At 42.3% G+C, this 15,337-nt stretch overlaps 1 protein-coding gene and 1 long non-coding RNA gene across 4 annotated transcripts in view; one reads left to right on the top strand and one right to left on the bottom strand.

Moving 5' to 3' along the window:
- The first annotated feature begins 1,865 nt into the window (after positions 1–1,865).
- LOC125943353 (uncharacterized) lies at positions 1,866–2,950 on the top strand. The gene is made up of 3 exons (XR_007465765.1): positions 1,866–2,196; positions 2,263–2,322; positions 2,777–2,950. It is a non-coding gene; the product is annotated as an uncharacterized LOC125943353 (long non-coding RNA).
- Positions 2,951–4,657: 1,707 nt separating this feature from the next.
- The window catches only part of LOC119443125 (diacylglycerol kinase eta-like), a 307,015-nt gene continuing 296,335 nt past the window's right edge, over positions 4,658–15,337 (bottom strand). For all 3 annotated transcript variants that reach the window (XM_037708278.2, XM_049662588.1, XM_049662590.1), the window contains one exon: positions 4,658–14,737. In XM_037708278.2, the coding sequence (XP_037564206.1) occupies positions 14,666–14,737 (72 nt within the window). In that variant the 3' untranslated portion in view covers positions 4,658–14,665. The remainder of the gene's footprint in view (positions 14,738–15,337) is intronic.

Raw genomic sequence — 15,337 nt, 5'->3', positions numbered from 1 at the left:
CGACGCAGGCGGCGCCACTGTCGATATCGCGCCTCGATCGCGCCGGTCGCGATAGTGGAACGGAGGAGGAGGGAAGTGGATGGCGCTACTTTTTATATATAGGGGTTTTAACCAGCGCTAAAGCCCCTATATAAGAAAAGTACCGCCATCTACTCTTTCCTCCGCCGCCTCCTCTCCTAAAGCGCCTTCTTTTATTGCGATATAGCAATTATATGGACACTTCAACCGGATTTCTGCCGTCGGCGTCGCCGTCGCCGTGAGGTTCCCTATAGATAAAATCTTCGCCGCGCGCCGTATGCCCGAGCGGAAGCGTGCGGGGACGCACGCTATCACGGAGAGCTCACGCGCAAGCAAGGAAGCGGGAAGCCAGCGCCGAAGGGAGCGGGGGGGGGGGGGGGGGGGGCGCACTTCTACTTTGCCAACAACCGCGCTCGTCGCTCGCTCGCACCGTCGCTTTTCTCCACACGGCTCTGACCTTTATGCGCCGTCCATTCGCCGCTCAGTTTCCGTTGAAGCGATAGACCGCACGTACCTTCGCCCGTTGCTGCGGCGTATGCGCTTGCTGCCAGCGTTTTCACTGTCGTTGTCTGCAGTCATTCAGTGTGATCTATTCATGTTTGTTTGTGCGCGCTCACACCACGCTTGTTCATTCAGTTAGTAATAGTTGGGCCACATTTTCCAACGCACGCTACACATGCAATGCTGCCCGTTCGGCAGTGCAGCGCTACAGCTGTGTCCCTTCGCACGCGCTGCCCACGGGAAGCGCTTCTCATTAACACCACCGTTTCACACGCGCCTTCTCGTGGTCATCGAGTCTCTCTTCATGTCGGTCTACTTACGCCGCAGCACACCTGCTTACTTAATCAGCTCATGTTTACTACAATTCATATTGCTACCAAAGCCGCTCACCTTACTTCGTATGGCATTGCTATGTTGCTATCGCAATCATTGCTTCGCCCTTAGTGCGAAACTGACATTTTTTTCTTTACTTTTTGCTTGCGAAAGCCAAGTCGACGGTGGCGCACCTAGAAAGTCTACGTTAAAGCCCCTTGAGTCTACGTTGAAGTATAGTGCCTAGAAAATACTTATATGTATATTCTAGGCACTATAGTTGAAGCTTTCAGGGCGGGCGCGCGACGCCGCCGCCGCGGCCGACTGCGGCTGCGCAGAGGACTTTCAACATGGTTCTGAGGCGGAAAAAACAAAACAAAATATAAAGGAGTGAAAAGCGCGCGCTATCATCGTCCAATCGGAGATGCAGGAGAGAGAGAAGCGGCGTTTATCAAAGGATGGCGGCAGTGGCGCACCGACGGGGGGGGATTTGGGGGTTGTAACCCCCCCCCCCCCCCTGAGGCCGACTTAACCCCCCCTTTTGTTTAACCCCTTTTCTTTGCTTACGCATTTGAGTACTGCAACTAAGACGTAAGACGCGCAATCGTCTGCACACTCGCAAAAAGCGCATTTTTTTGACAATTTCCCGTGAATAATTCGAAATTAGTGCTGTTTAGATGGTATTGGCAAACTGTCAACCCCCCCTGGCAGAGATCCTGGGTGCGCTACTGGATGGCGGTACTTTTCTTATATAGGTACTTTAACCAGCGCTTGCATGAAGGCTCCCTAACCGCGAGTAGAGCTTCCAGGGGCTTTAACAGCGAGCGATTCAAGGGGCCGTGCTCATGGCTCGCAAGCGTTCGCTCGCCGGTGCTCATGGTTCTCTTCCCAAGTTCTATCGAGCCTACATAGCGTGTGCACCGCTCGTGGCTCTTTTGGTTACGTTCAAGCCTTGACCAGCGCCTGTGCAGTTCCTTACAGTACGTTTACCTGCTACAACTTGCAACTTGCACGCCACTTTGGTTTTTGCGGGCCCGTGCATCTTTTGTGTGCCCAGGGCAGATATATTTTCAATAGTGTTATGAAGATTTTGTGCAATTAAAAATTAATCCGCATAATTACACGTAAAATAAACATCAGGGCTGCAACTTTACAGACTGCTGAGCATCTTTTGAAGTGTGAAGCAGGTCATGAATTGTAATTTTCTTACATTCTTGTCACCCATATGTCGTCAAGTTTTGTATGCTGTTATAGCGTTGTTTTTTATCTTGCTGTAGGGCACATGTTGGAATGGAAGTAAAGAGTTCAACGGTGGCTAAGCAGCCATATTTTTCAACAGTTGTGTGCTCATCAATCAAACTTAAGGTAAACATATAGAAGCATGATAGGATTGACTGTTTTGTTGACTGTCTCTTTTTATTTTCTATGTAGTTAATTTACTCTCACGGGACCACAAGGCCTGCTGGCTTCCATTGTTTTTGTCTAGTCAAGGTAAGTCGCATGGTTGCAAGCCAGAGCCTGAATGTATGCTTATTCGGTCGCTTTGTTTATGTGCGTGCACAATCTCTGCATTGTTTCCATACTTTTGGCATTTGACCATGTGTATGCTGCTACAAATTTGTTGATCTTGCTGTAGGGCATATGTTCTGCAAACAGATGAACAGGGGCCAAACGGTGTTTGTTTCGCACAGTTTCATGCGCACCTGCAAGGCTTGACTGTTCTGTCAAGTGGCTTCTTTTGATTTCTATGCACCTCTTTTGTGTATTGTTATTTCTTATTTGGCACCATGTGGCTGCCTGGCTGCCATTTCTGTTAGTCATGGTAAGCCAGAGCTTAACTATAATTGTATTGCTGTTGAAAATGCTTGCTGTTTACTGACAACTGTGGTGTTGATATATAGTTTACATGCTCCTTGTTCACTTTTTCTTCACTGTTGTATTACAGAGCAAACTTCTGTGGGCAGCCAGTGGTATCCAAGAGGGAAGGGACCTGGATTGCTCTGGTTACTGCAGCTGCGTCTTATTTTATGTGGTCACCTTTTCTACTGTATTTAAAAATTTTGTAAAATCATTCTGCATGTCCTTTAATTTATTAGTCAATAAAGCCGCTTTCTCACAAGGTCAGGTTGTATTTTTTTCTGCGTGTTGTTATGTACATTCGATATATGTTAAAACATTTAATGCAAGTTATTATAAATAATATAATGTAATGCTTCAATTTATTTTTCAGTTCTATATAGTAACATATGTACTATGAAGCTAGCATACGGATGCATGTATGCTGAAGTGGCCATTAATTTTGCTTACCACGTCACTGTAGGATGACAACCTATAAATGCTGCTTTAAAGATAGCTATAAAAACCTGCATATTGTTTCTGAAGCCATTATGCTTTATGACTCACAACAATATGCAGGCTTTTATAGCTTAATTAAGAATTTTGCTAGACGTCCCCAGAATTCTGCTATAATATATAACAGAATTCTGGGAACGTCTAATAAAGTTCTTAACTTGTTCTTGTCAAGCCAAACGTGTGACTCGCTCTGGGAGGAGGAAATGGCAGATGCAAAACCACGTGACCACTGCCAACGTCCGATGTATAGAAAATTTATCACAAAAAGGACCCATACACGCTGTTATCTATGAAATATCTGTTAAATGCATGATAATTTTAAACATAACGTTTCAATTTATAAACTTCATATGTAACTTTCAATCTGAGAATATGTGACGGAGTGACATTTAAAAACATCCCAAGGCCACAAACTTAGTGTGGTGCTCAAGAACCTTTGCTACGATTTACAATTACCAAGAATTAAAATGTACATATTTGAACGCTGGAACTGGAAGTCACAACTAATAGTTTTCAATGTTAACACTACTGTTGTGGATAAATAAAAATGCACATAAATTAAAGTGGATTGTAAGCTGCTACTTTTGCTCCCTCTTCTGGTTGTACACTTCGTTTGTGACCAGCGGTATGTGCACATTTGGTGACTGGATACACAATGGTGCATAATTGTAGCGCCTAGTTATTACTTGCAAGAGGTGTTCTACCTAACTGCTTTCTGTATGCACTTAATTTGCATATTTCGGAAGTTAGCTGTTGCCGGCATTCAGTGGGAAAAGTGGAGGTGCCTGAAAGTAGAACTCTGCAAGCATTGATCAAGCTTCATGAAACTCGAAAGGTATAAATAGATTGGCTAGTAATTATTCCTGGTAGAGCCAAAGAAATTTGAATTGAATTCTGGGGTTTTGTGGCAAAACCACAATGATTATGAGGCACGCCATAGTGGGGGAGTCTGGATTAATTTTGACAACCCGGAGATCTTTAACGTGACCCCAACGCATGGGACACGGGTGTTTTTGCATTTTGCCCCCATCGAAATGTGGCCACCATGGCGAGGATTTGATCCCGCCACCTCGTGCTTAGCTGTGCAACATCATAGCAGTAAAGCCACTGCGGCGAGTGCCAAAGGAATTTGTTCATGTGCTAGTTGATATGTGGCTCTTGTCAATAGAGTTTGTGCAGCGTAAATAGTCGTTTTCATTCCTCTATGTCCTGTCTATTCATGCTGTACAAGCTGTTTTCAAGAGCCTAGTTGGACCACTGACTCATCCTATTGACTTGCCTACCAGTCTTGACGAGGGACGAATGAAATACATTGTGTTGAGTGCTTTTGAGACAACAGTCCAGATGAGCTGTGAGAAAAGAATGGCCTTGAACTGACGCTGCAATCTTATCACGCCTTTCATTTTCATAAAGCACTGTATATTCATCTGGGTGGTTGCATCGAGGCAATATATATGCACAGACACTGCTCAACTCTTGCCTTAAAGCATGTTATTTATTGCCACCGAACAAAACAAAGTGCACACACAAGAAAAACCAGCCAAATGATCCCATGAAAGAAATTGTATATGAACAAGTGCACAGACCTCAAAAGCAGGAAAAGTGCTCACATCTGAAGTCATACACAGTGCCAGTGAAACGCTGGTACAGGGGCGAAGGCTGAGTTGCCAATGCTTTTGAGCATCCTTTATTTGCCCAGAGAAATAGCAGAGAAGGAGTGTGCCTTACACTCCTCAGGGATCCTTTTACATACAAGCACATACAAACAACCATATAGCGAGCGTATGCACACATGCAAACACAGAGAGAAAGGAAAACACAAAAAGCAGACACGCACATATGCGTATGGCCATCAAAAAGTGTGTACACTCACACAGTGACCAGCAGCCAGCTCGAAAACCACTCAAGCACGTTTGTAAGATTCACGTATATATAGTAGCTGCAGTATAGTAGCACTATACAAGAGTTGCTAGCTAGCATGATTCCATGTATCCGCCCATGCGGTTTGTACTCTTTGCCAAGGGTGTATGTGTGTGAGTGTGTGTGTGTGTGTGTGTATGTATAAGGAAAACGGGCGTCATTCTTAGCACCCCTAAAGTTTTTACAACGCTGCACATTCACACTCTCTAAACTTGTGCCAAGGTAAGCAGTAAAGCAGTGCAATTTCTAGCCTGAAATGTAAAATACATACGAGGAATTACCATCTTCCAGGCCTGTACATTTAGACAACCTCGCTCTTGCGTGAAACAGTGTGAAAAAAAAAAAAAAATAGAGGACTGAATGCACTAGAAATAATGTATAATTTCCACTAATTCAAGCATATGCATGCCATGAGAATGTATAGGGTTCAGTGCAATAGTTCTTTAGTCAAAAGCTAGCTTTCTCAACAATTTGAAAAGGAAAAAAGAAGAAGGAAGCCATGCAATACCAATTGTTCAGTGTTGATTAATCAATCATCAATGCTAACCATGTAAATATGGCTTCCTTTTTTTTTGTGACTGAAAGCGAGGAAATAGTACTGCTTCGGCAAAAACGTTTTTGGCACATTCCCTTCCTTGATTTCTGAGTAAAGTTCAAACAGCACCAAAAGTGTACTTGTTGAGCACACAATCTGATGAAAAGAAAAATGCCTAGGCACACAGCCTACATACATCAAACTAAACATGGCTTAAAAGAACTTTCCGTGGGCCTAGTTGGTGCATACTTGACAAATTTTTAAGGCGCAGTCAAGAGGCATGACACAAAAGGAAGATCAAACACAGGACAGGCGCTGTCCTGTGTTTGACCTTCCTTTCGTGCTGTGTCACTTGCCCCTTAAAAAATTTTTCATACTACATAAGCTTGTAAGGAACGTGCACAATTGCTAAGTAAATGATGAGAAGTGGGATTTCACAGTGCAGCTGGTTAAAATCCCTTTCTACATGTTGGGTCTTTGGAACAGTGAAATGTTGAGTGATTTGACAAACAGTGCATTATTGATGTTGTTCATACTCGTAAGTGGGGTAACTTTTTAAACACAGGGGTGTACATTGCTAGACTAAGTGACAGCTAAGCAACTAAGTTTTTGTCCTTTACTCAGTGAATACTTTTGTCTTGACTGAACAAAGAACAAAAATAAAATATAAACCCTGTTCAGGAAGGAAGGAACATTGTGGAATGTTAACTACCGGTGTTAGTACTATTGTGCACACTGCACTCGTGAACATGACGTAAAGGATAAAAACATGGGTATACTCTTCTTACAGGCACGATTGGTCAGTACTGAATGTACTTACATACAACTTGCTCTTCCCATGTGCAGGTGCACATGGAGAACTGTCTCGTCGAACTATCGATAAACTTGTGGTGCAAGATGTAGCATGGCCAGAATGGAACCAAGCGCATATCATGAACAATGTAAACCAGCTGGCAAGAATTAGAAATTAAAGGGACACTAAACAAGAAATTTAGTCTAGTGAGGTATTTTTAAGGCCCGATTTGCATTTATTCGGCAGAAAACTGTTGGCTATTGACTCAGGAAATGAATGGTGATGCTTCCATTTCTGTATGTTTCACCTATACATGGTGATAGCATGTTTGTATGAGGTCACAGATTTCAAAGTGCTGTTTACACGTATCTGGATTGTATTGGTTCAGAAAAATTTCTTACAACTCGCTAGTTCAACTCTTTGGTTCATTTAGAATGTGATGTAGTCCTTGTTCATAGATAAATTATTAACTATTCCCGAGCGAATGTCCAAATCTTGTGATGACATGTTAATTTTTAACAATCTAGTTTAACATAACATTCATTGTTATAGTCCCTTCAAGAAAAGCAGAAATCACCACCACTAGTTTTAAAATTAGAGTAAAGTTGGCATGTACAAAAAAAAAGCTAGTTTCTAACATGGTGCTTCCTAAACCACATTTTTCTTAAATTTCAAACCACATGATTAGTCATCGTATTCTGTACAAGAGGTACCATGCTGCGCGATTGCTTATAATGCACACACACACCGGAATGCTATGTGATAGCCTTTGTTGAGAGCCACAAGAATCTCTTCCTTAGATAGTGGTGCATGTTAATGCTGCTGCAGTGATACAGAGTGCATAATTAACATGACGTGAAAGCATAAGCAATAAAATCTAGGCAAGTGTGACAGATTTAGGAAATTGCACAAGAGACGCTGCATTCACTGGAAGGAAGAGAGGTGGTTACACATTCCTTGGAACAATGCAAATATAGCTGATAATTCACCTCTACAGAAATTACAACCTTATGATGCGTGGCACCTCGACTGATAGGATGCGTTGTGGGCCAGAGTATTCCTGATCACATTTGCACATAATGAGCTACCCACTATCACACGTCAACTCTATTAGAAATTACAATCCTTTAAAGGGCCCCTTACCAGGTCCTGGACATTTTGAGCTGACAATTGCAGTGCATACAATGCGCGCTAACCATCGTGTCTGCCAAGCATTACATCGCTACGCACCGCGGAAAGAGCTGAAACTTCAAACAAAGCGTCGTTTGCCCTGCTCCTCATGGGCGCAATGCTCCAAGCTGGAGGGCTGACATATATGCACAATCGCGCCTGCGTACATGTCTGTGCTTTGACGTCGCTCATAGTGACACGTGACTACGAGAATTATTCAAGGCAACATCTGTTATTTGTGTAATATATTGCTTTAATAGACGAATTAAAGTTTAGAGAAATAATAAAACACACAAACCGAATGTCTAAGTGTTTTTGTTTTACTTCGCACTGCAGCTCGAGAGATGTACTTCTGTTTCACGTCGTCAAGTCGCGGCGTAGACAACGGAACTGTAATTTTCTACTGTGTTTCAGCGCGCGATCATGCCCTTTGATCCGCTTGTGTCTGCTTCACTGTTCGTGTAGCACTGACTTATACCACTAGTCAGGTGTTCTCATGCACAGCACGCAAAATCGTGCGCTGCGCGAAACGAGACAAACGCAACAGCTCGCGTGTGACAGCGGAAGTGCGCCATGCAGCAAAACAGCGAGGGGAAAAAAAAAAGAAGGCGGGGCCCGTGACATATGTGTCACACGATTCTCGAGCTCCAGTATGGGCAAACGCAGAGAAGGAATTCTGCTGGCGGAGGCTAGACGGGGCAAGTGGAGAGAGTGTCTATGTTGGCGGTGACGCACGCCTCCTGAAATCATAGTTTTGCGGCACCGAAATATTTCTATCTCGGCTATTAATGAACCAATTTTAAAAATTCTTGCCGTAGAACGCTCCTTAAAGGGCATGTAACTACTTCCAGTGTATAACCGAAATTTTCTATGTGGCCTAATGAGGCGCCCTTTAAAGCTTGTGCAATCAATCTTACAGCCTGAGGCAATTACAGTCCTGCATGATAGTGCAGTGCTAGTTTCTTACGAAATTTTTTTACCCTTTTGAAACATGTATCACAGTGCTATGGCTACATAGGTTTCTTTTCCATGTCATCATTTTCCTCATACAAACTTGGCCCCAGTGCAAGTCAATGCCAAAGATGGGCATACCATGGCTTTGCCAACTTCACATGACAGCAAGCACAGAGGATATTTACTACTTATACATGCACTCTGTGGACAAATTGCTTTTGAGAGTGCTTTTGTCACTGACCACCATGGTTTAGCTGATCATGCTGCATTCTGTTCATGTTAACATTTTCCTATAGCTCCTTTAAATTCAGAGTCAAGAAGCGTCATAATTAGCAAAGTACTATGTACAAGTTGATTTTAAAATGAAGTACAGATAGTGCATGCTCACTGCTGCTACCACTAGATGGTCACACATATCAAGCTGCCCAGATGCATCGTCTCACCCCAAAAGAACTTTAACCATACACAAGGCGCCTCACTCTTAATTTCTTTGACCACCTGTCAACACAATGCTTATATCACATCAGCAACGTGTGGAAGTACACATTATTCATTGAACAACTAAGTCTGCTACAGGACATTTGACCATATGAAGATGGGTACATAATGAAAAATGCAACTGGAGACCCCATGTAGATGCACAAAGTGTTCACAAGACAAGTATACGTTCACACCGGCGATAAACAGCGTGCACTCCTGCACACTCACGCGAGTGGTGCTACTGTTGCTGCTGCATAATGTGCTTGTGTGTGACATGTGTCACGCTTGATGTGACAGTCAGAAGCTATATATCCTGGGAGAGTGTAGAGAAAATGTGAGAGAAAAGTGGAACACTGTATTTCTGGTAATGACTGTAAGGGTCCTTACCAGTGTACCAGGAAAGGTTAATGACCACAGTTTGCTAAATAACAGTGAAATGTGGATATTCTTTCTCAAAGGATGACAATAACAGGAGGTAACATTCAAACAGGCCAGTGACAAGAGTGTTGTCCGGTGAGCTAACACCTGTAAGACAACTTTTGCATGCGGTCTCATGTAGAATGATTAAACATGCTAAAGTGAAGTTTCATTTAGGATCAATGAAAGACGAACTTAAATTCTGCACGTATATAGAGTAATGAACAAAATTCTGGCAACATGTGAGCTATTGCAGAACAATATCTCTAAAGTAACTATGTTAAAAAAGAAGTGTAGCAAGCTGCGAGAGATGCTTGATATGGCTATAGTGAACTAGATAGTATAATATGGTGCACTACACTGTCTGACGAGTGAGAATAAGAGTGCTTAAAGCTGTGCACCCTCATAATAGAATATTACAATTTTGAAAGTACTTGCATCACAAAACACATGACAGTGTCTTGTTCCATTTGACTAATTTTGTTTTAGCAATATTTGTAGTACATCGAACAAGCAGATCTGAAATTTAGTGAGATATTTAGCATACAATCGTCCTCTCACCAGCCCATAGCACAATAAACCTGGAAAAAAAAAAAGTGAAAGAAAGAAGAAGAGTGCTTTTAGAAGCTGTCAGATGCCATCAGCAAAATTTTTTTTAGAAAAAGGCTACTCTAACGCAAACACCTTCATGCGAGCGCAGGCCACAAGAGACAACCTTTGTTCTCCTTCGTGAATCGTCGATGCAAAACTGTGAGGATTTACTGCACCACTTTGTTCCATTTCCTTTCCTTCCATGTCTGTAGCATTCTGATAAGACAAAAACGGCGCTGCCAGATAAAGGCACTGATTTCAAGGCATTTAGCCTAGCGTAGCAACTGAAAAGTCCCATAAATGAAAATTGCTTTAGTACTCAAGGTCAGTCACCCACCAGTTGCAGCAAGGAGGCCCCCTACCTATGGCCATCCAAGAGTTTTCTACCTTTGTACCATAGTTATGACACATACATCTGCTAATGCACAGGGAGTGCTCTAAGCTTGCAACACATTCCTTCAACTTTCTGCACTTCTCACAATGTCTGGCTCACTACAACCTTTTGCATTATCAATGGTCCTAGTCCTCCTAATCTACATGGTCATCCATAGCGTACAGGAGCTTAATAGTAATAAAACTTGCCTCATAGTTATACCATCCAGCAATGCCAAACAGCAAAATCGAAATGAACTGCAAGGCTTCCTTTTTGTTCGTGAGCATTTGTCATATGCGTGCAGTGCAACCCTGAGTCAAAATCTACTAGCATGCCTGCTGAAATTTAATTGCAGACCAGCTAGTGACACACAAAATGTGTATTTATACACCGGAAAAAAAGGTGTTACATATTTGGTACAAAAGAACTGCCCTGTAATACGTGCAGTACACATGCCCTCTGCAGGAAGGCATCAAGTACATGACGTGGAGAACCTTATCTTGGAATTAATTTCCAAGAGGTGCTTATGTTCGACGGTAAGTGAACATGATCAGGTTGGTGAACTTACATTTCCTAGCTTTCAAAAAAAAAAAAAAATTGTACATTCCAATTCAGCTACAATTATTGTACAAAAGATGATCAAGTTTTTATCAAGGTCGTAGGCTATCTTAAGTTTGTTGATGCTTGTTTGCTGGTTCATTAGCAGTTTAGATGTAATAAGGTTTGCTATGGGGAGACTTGCACCTCACTGGTTAGTGTTCAGTACACCTTGTGTTGAATTACCTTCTGCTGTTTGCAAGTCAGGTGAAAAAACTGCTTTCATAAGTGTAGTTTCACAAACTGATGCAATGAAGCTGAGAAAGCTGCGAAATAAAAATTGCAGCATAAAAATTACAATAACGGGTAAGTTATATTTAAGGTATTGCATGATGATTATATATTCTCAGTACTACTTCTTCAATAACAATACCTAGCACTCCGCTGTAATTTGAAGTGCTGAAAATAAAATGTCTAATAATGAAAGATGCAGTTGACGCTTTTGACTTGTCTGATGACACAAAGCTTCAAAGCCAACTGCACATATATACGGTGAGCGTCATTATTGCAAAATTGCATTAAACCATGCTTATTTTAAATTTGTGTAAACTCTTCCGCACTCACACTTGCACTGTTTCTAAACATTGCCTTTTGCACGAACAAGGCAGTGCTACGTGAAAGATTGCAATGTAACATGCTTTTGTCACATGTCATGCCAACAGCAGGCAACCAAGCTTCTATTGCTCTGGGTACTTTAACAAGATAAGCAATACTGGTAATACTGTGCCTTTTAAGTACATAATCACAAAGCTTCAGACATTTCACTTACGCGAACTGTTGCTGTGTCAAACTATTTGAGAGGTGCCCAGAGTCAGCCATAGAAAAAAGTATGTATGATCAAAAATTCTACTACGTACTACATTTGTTAAGTATGAGCCTCGCTTCTTTTTTCCAGGACGGCTGATGACTCCCCTCGCCCTTGCGTTAAAATTAATTTTTAACAACACAGAGTTTGCTTAGCTGACCCAAGTTGCCAAAACTGCATTCGCCATGAGGCTTGCTCAGATGAAGAGCACCACTGCAGTGCAAGGTCACCCCCCCCCCCCCCAAAAAAAAAAAAAAAAAATTTTGCCCCCCTTGGGCAAGGCCAAGCTCCATGGTGCAAACACACAAAAGGAACAAAGGCTACTCTCAGCAGAGGTGGCTACAAAGGAGAGACTGCCACACCCAGTACTCTCGGCAGCCACAAGAGGAAGTGGATGCATATGTGCGATTGAGGTGCAGGTGTGTTTGGGCTTGGTATAACATGTAGTGATGGGTTAAATTACAGAGATACAAGTGCGGGTTGGCACAAATGGTATTGCTGGCATGTGCAAGTACAAAAGTGTTCATGTACACGAGAGACGGTGGGAACAAGATGTGAAAGGTGGCACATGTGCAAGTGTGCATCGGGAGGTGCAACCTTGACAGAAAAGAGTCTGTGAAAGCTGTACACGTGCTATCGCTCACTCACAAGAGAACGCTGGAAAGGCAATTTGATTTTGCTTTTGAGATGTATACCACCACTGTTGCTCAATCAGTAATTATATTGTAGCGGCTAAATTTGAACAAATAAGATCTTGCGAGCAGCTGTTCTGTTTTTGCAAAACGAAAAAGAATGGCACATTTTGCATTTTTATGAAGAATGTTTCAAATAGTTTTTGTGGAGCTGTAGTATGCACATGACATCCTGTCGACAACAAATCAGTTTTCCACAGCATAATGATATGCAGCAATAAAATTCACACTCCACACAGATTTCTGGTAGTGTATGCTTCCATTGTTAAAAGAGCATCAGCACATCACATACAGAGAGCCTTGACATATGCTTTTGCCAGGCCAATGTAGGAACACATGCTGTGCTTGGTTTACACAAGGTTTTCGAAAGCTGCTTTGGAATAGATACAGTATTTTGTAGTGCGCCCACAGTTACTGAAGGCTGAATTTTTTTATGTGCCAGCTACATGAACACACTTGCTTGTAAGTTACCAGATTATGAAAAATATTTTATCTATAGCCCATTTTACCAACGTTAGCCATCATATAAATGTTGAACGTATGTAGCCTTCAAGATCTGCAGCAGTACTGTTCAGTTCAGCAGCATTAATGCACAATTTGCAGAATCTATGCAACGTTGCCTGCCCTACAAGGCTTTATTTAACCCCAAAACTTGTCCACAGACACATTTTTGCATTTATCGTAACGAACAAAAAGTTTCTATATCTATCAGACCTCTATAAGTTGATCTCCCTTTTCAACGCTTGGAAGTCATGTGAGTTGCAGCCTGTTTTGAAGGCTGCTAGCTGAAGGCAGTGTTGAAAAGCAAGGATACCCGCAGTTAGGTTCATCTTGGAGAGCAGATATTTGAGAGTCAGAGTTACAGAACACTACATTTATGAATAAAAAAAAAACTATATACACAACAGAAACTCTGTGACAATTTTACACACCAGAACCTGCCTACTTGCACTTTCGTAGGCACTAGTCTATGCTTGATATAGACATGTTGCCTGTGAAGAAGACGTTTTGGGCTTAATGAAAGCTTTGCATGGTAACCAAGTTTCGGAATTTTGCAAACTTCCCATTGCAATAAAACTACACAGATATTGCAGGTACTAGTCCTCAGGCCTTCTCTCCTACTACTCAAGTCATACATGATGGCAGGGAAACAACATCTTGGAACATCCCTTCTTAGGTTGCCTGCACTCCCATTTCCTTTCAGATGTGACCTTAGACTGTTACCTTACACATTAAGATGAAATAAGTAGCTAGTTTGTGCAAAACAAAAACAACAACAAAATATGCAGTCTCGAGCTTAAGCATTGTAATGTCTGTGTTCAGGCACTCACACGGATGTAACAATAAATACACACATTCGGCCTTACATGTGAGTGTGATCCAATATTAAAGGTTATGAATAGGTACAAGGTGCCAGGTGCAAAATATGTATTAAAAAAAAATCCACTGATTACATCAGGGCTCCCAGGCAACAGCCGGCATTCTGTTACGTGCACACCACTGTTTTGGAACTGCTCCACTTGGCTTCCACTAGTATGCCACACGGTGAAAGGCTCATAGTTTACTGCAGATCAAACTAGTCTAGTAAACACTGTGCTTTGTGTAATGCTGTACAAAGTTATCGCTTCTGGTATTCACAGTGGAATGAGAGTTATTGGCAGACAGTTTTATTTGTTGCTTGCAATGAATGGGGTTTTGTGATGGTGTCAAAGGCTGTGTTGGCCACTTACGGCAAAAGAGTCAACACATGGCAGTAGACCTCAGTGTGAAGCAAAGCTGGAGCAGCCCAATTACACTTGTGCAATGGAAAAAAGAAGAAGGTGTTACTTTTTCAGCCACCCCAGCTCATTGCCAGAAAACAATTATGTAAAATGGCCCCGGGTGACTAGCGCAGTACGTGATGGAATGTCCCTTGACCGCATTCAACTACATGGCAGGGCCCGCACATATAGCAAGAGCTAGATTGTCGTCAGGCCTCGGCGGCACTGTGTCCGCATCCTGTCCTCGGTGGTCCCAGTGTTTTGGCAGCTCGGCCTGTCTGATATGGCTTCGTTGCTGCCAACACGTATAACTTTCGTCTGCTGGCTGCGGAAACTCTTTCCACGCAATGCCTTCCTTCGTGACAGTCAGGCAGAGCCGATGCTGTGGCTCACTGCTAAAGCTTCTTTAGGTCTGCCACTGCCTGAAGAATTCGCTTGATGTGGCCCACCTTGGTGATCCCCAGCTCCTGCACGATAATTACTCATGAGATGCTTTTGGAATAAAAAAAGGAGCCTGCCGACAGACCTCAGTCAGCAGTAGTAGGTGATGATGAGAATATTAAAAGCTGCACGGCTTTTAAATCACAGTAGGTGGATGCAGAAGCTATGCACATGATAAAAGTACGTAAACGCAGGGTATGCATGCATTTTCAGGACAGGTATCTTGTTTAAGCAGACAAAATTGACATAGTGTTATACACTGCTTTTAAAGATAATACTAATTTGTGAATACAACTCTGCAGAACACATGCAGAGAATGTAAAAATTTGCATAAGCTGTAAAGAAAAAATTACGCAGACCAGCAGCACATGTTGGAATCTACTATATGAATCGAAGACAGTCAAGCTGTGCGTCTTAAATCCTATCTATACAACTAACGGTGATGCATACAATTGTGTTTACTTTCATTCTATGCAGCGTGCAACCTCATGCCATGTTTATATTTATCCGCCATGTTTATATTTATCCATCACAATGGTCACAATATTAATGTCCTGCATTTAAGTGTATGCACTATACCACTCACAAGGTATGCTGAAATGCAAACAGCAAATCAGGCAGAAACA

The sequence above is a fragment of the Dermacentor silvarum genome, chromosome 2 (genome assembly GCF_013339745.2).
Source record: "Dermacentor silvarum isolate Dsil-2018 chromosome 2, BIME_Dsil_1.4, whole genome shotgun sequence".
In the NCBI taxonomy this organism is placed as follows: Eukaryota; Metazoa; Arthropoda; class Arachnida; order Ixodida; family Ixodidae; genus Dermacentor; species Dermacentor silvarum.
Note: the sequence above shows the minus strand (reverse complement) of the source record. Positions and strands in the feature narration are given on the sequence as shown.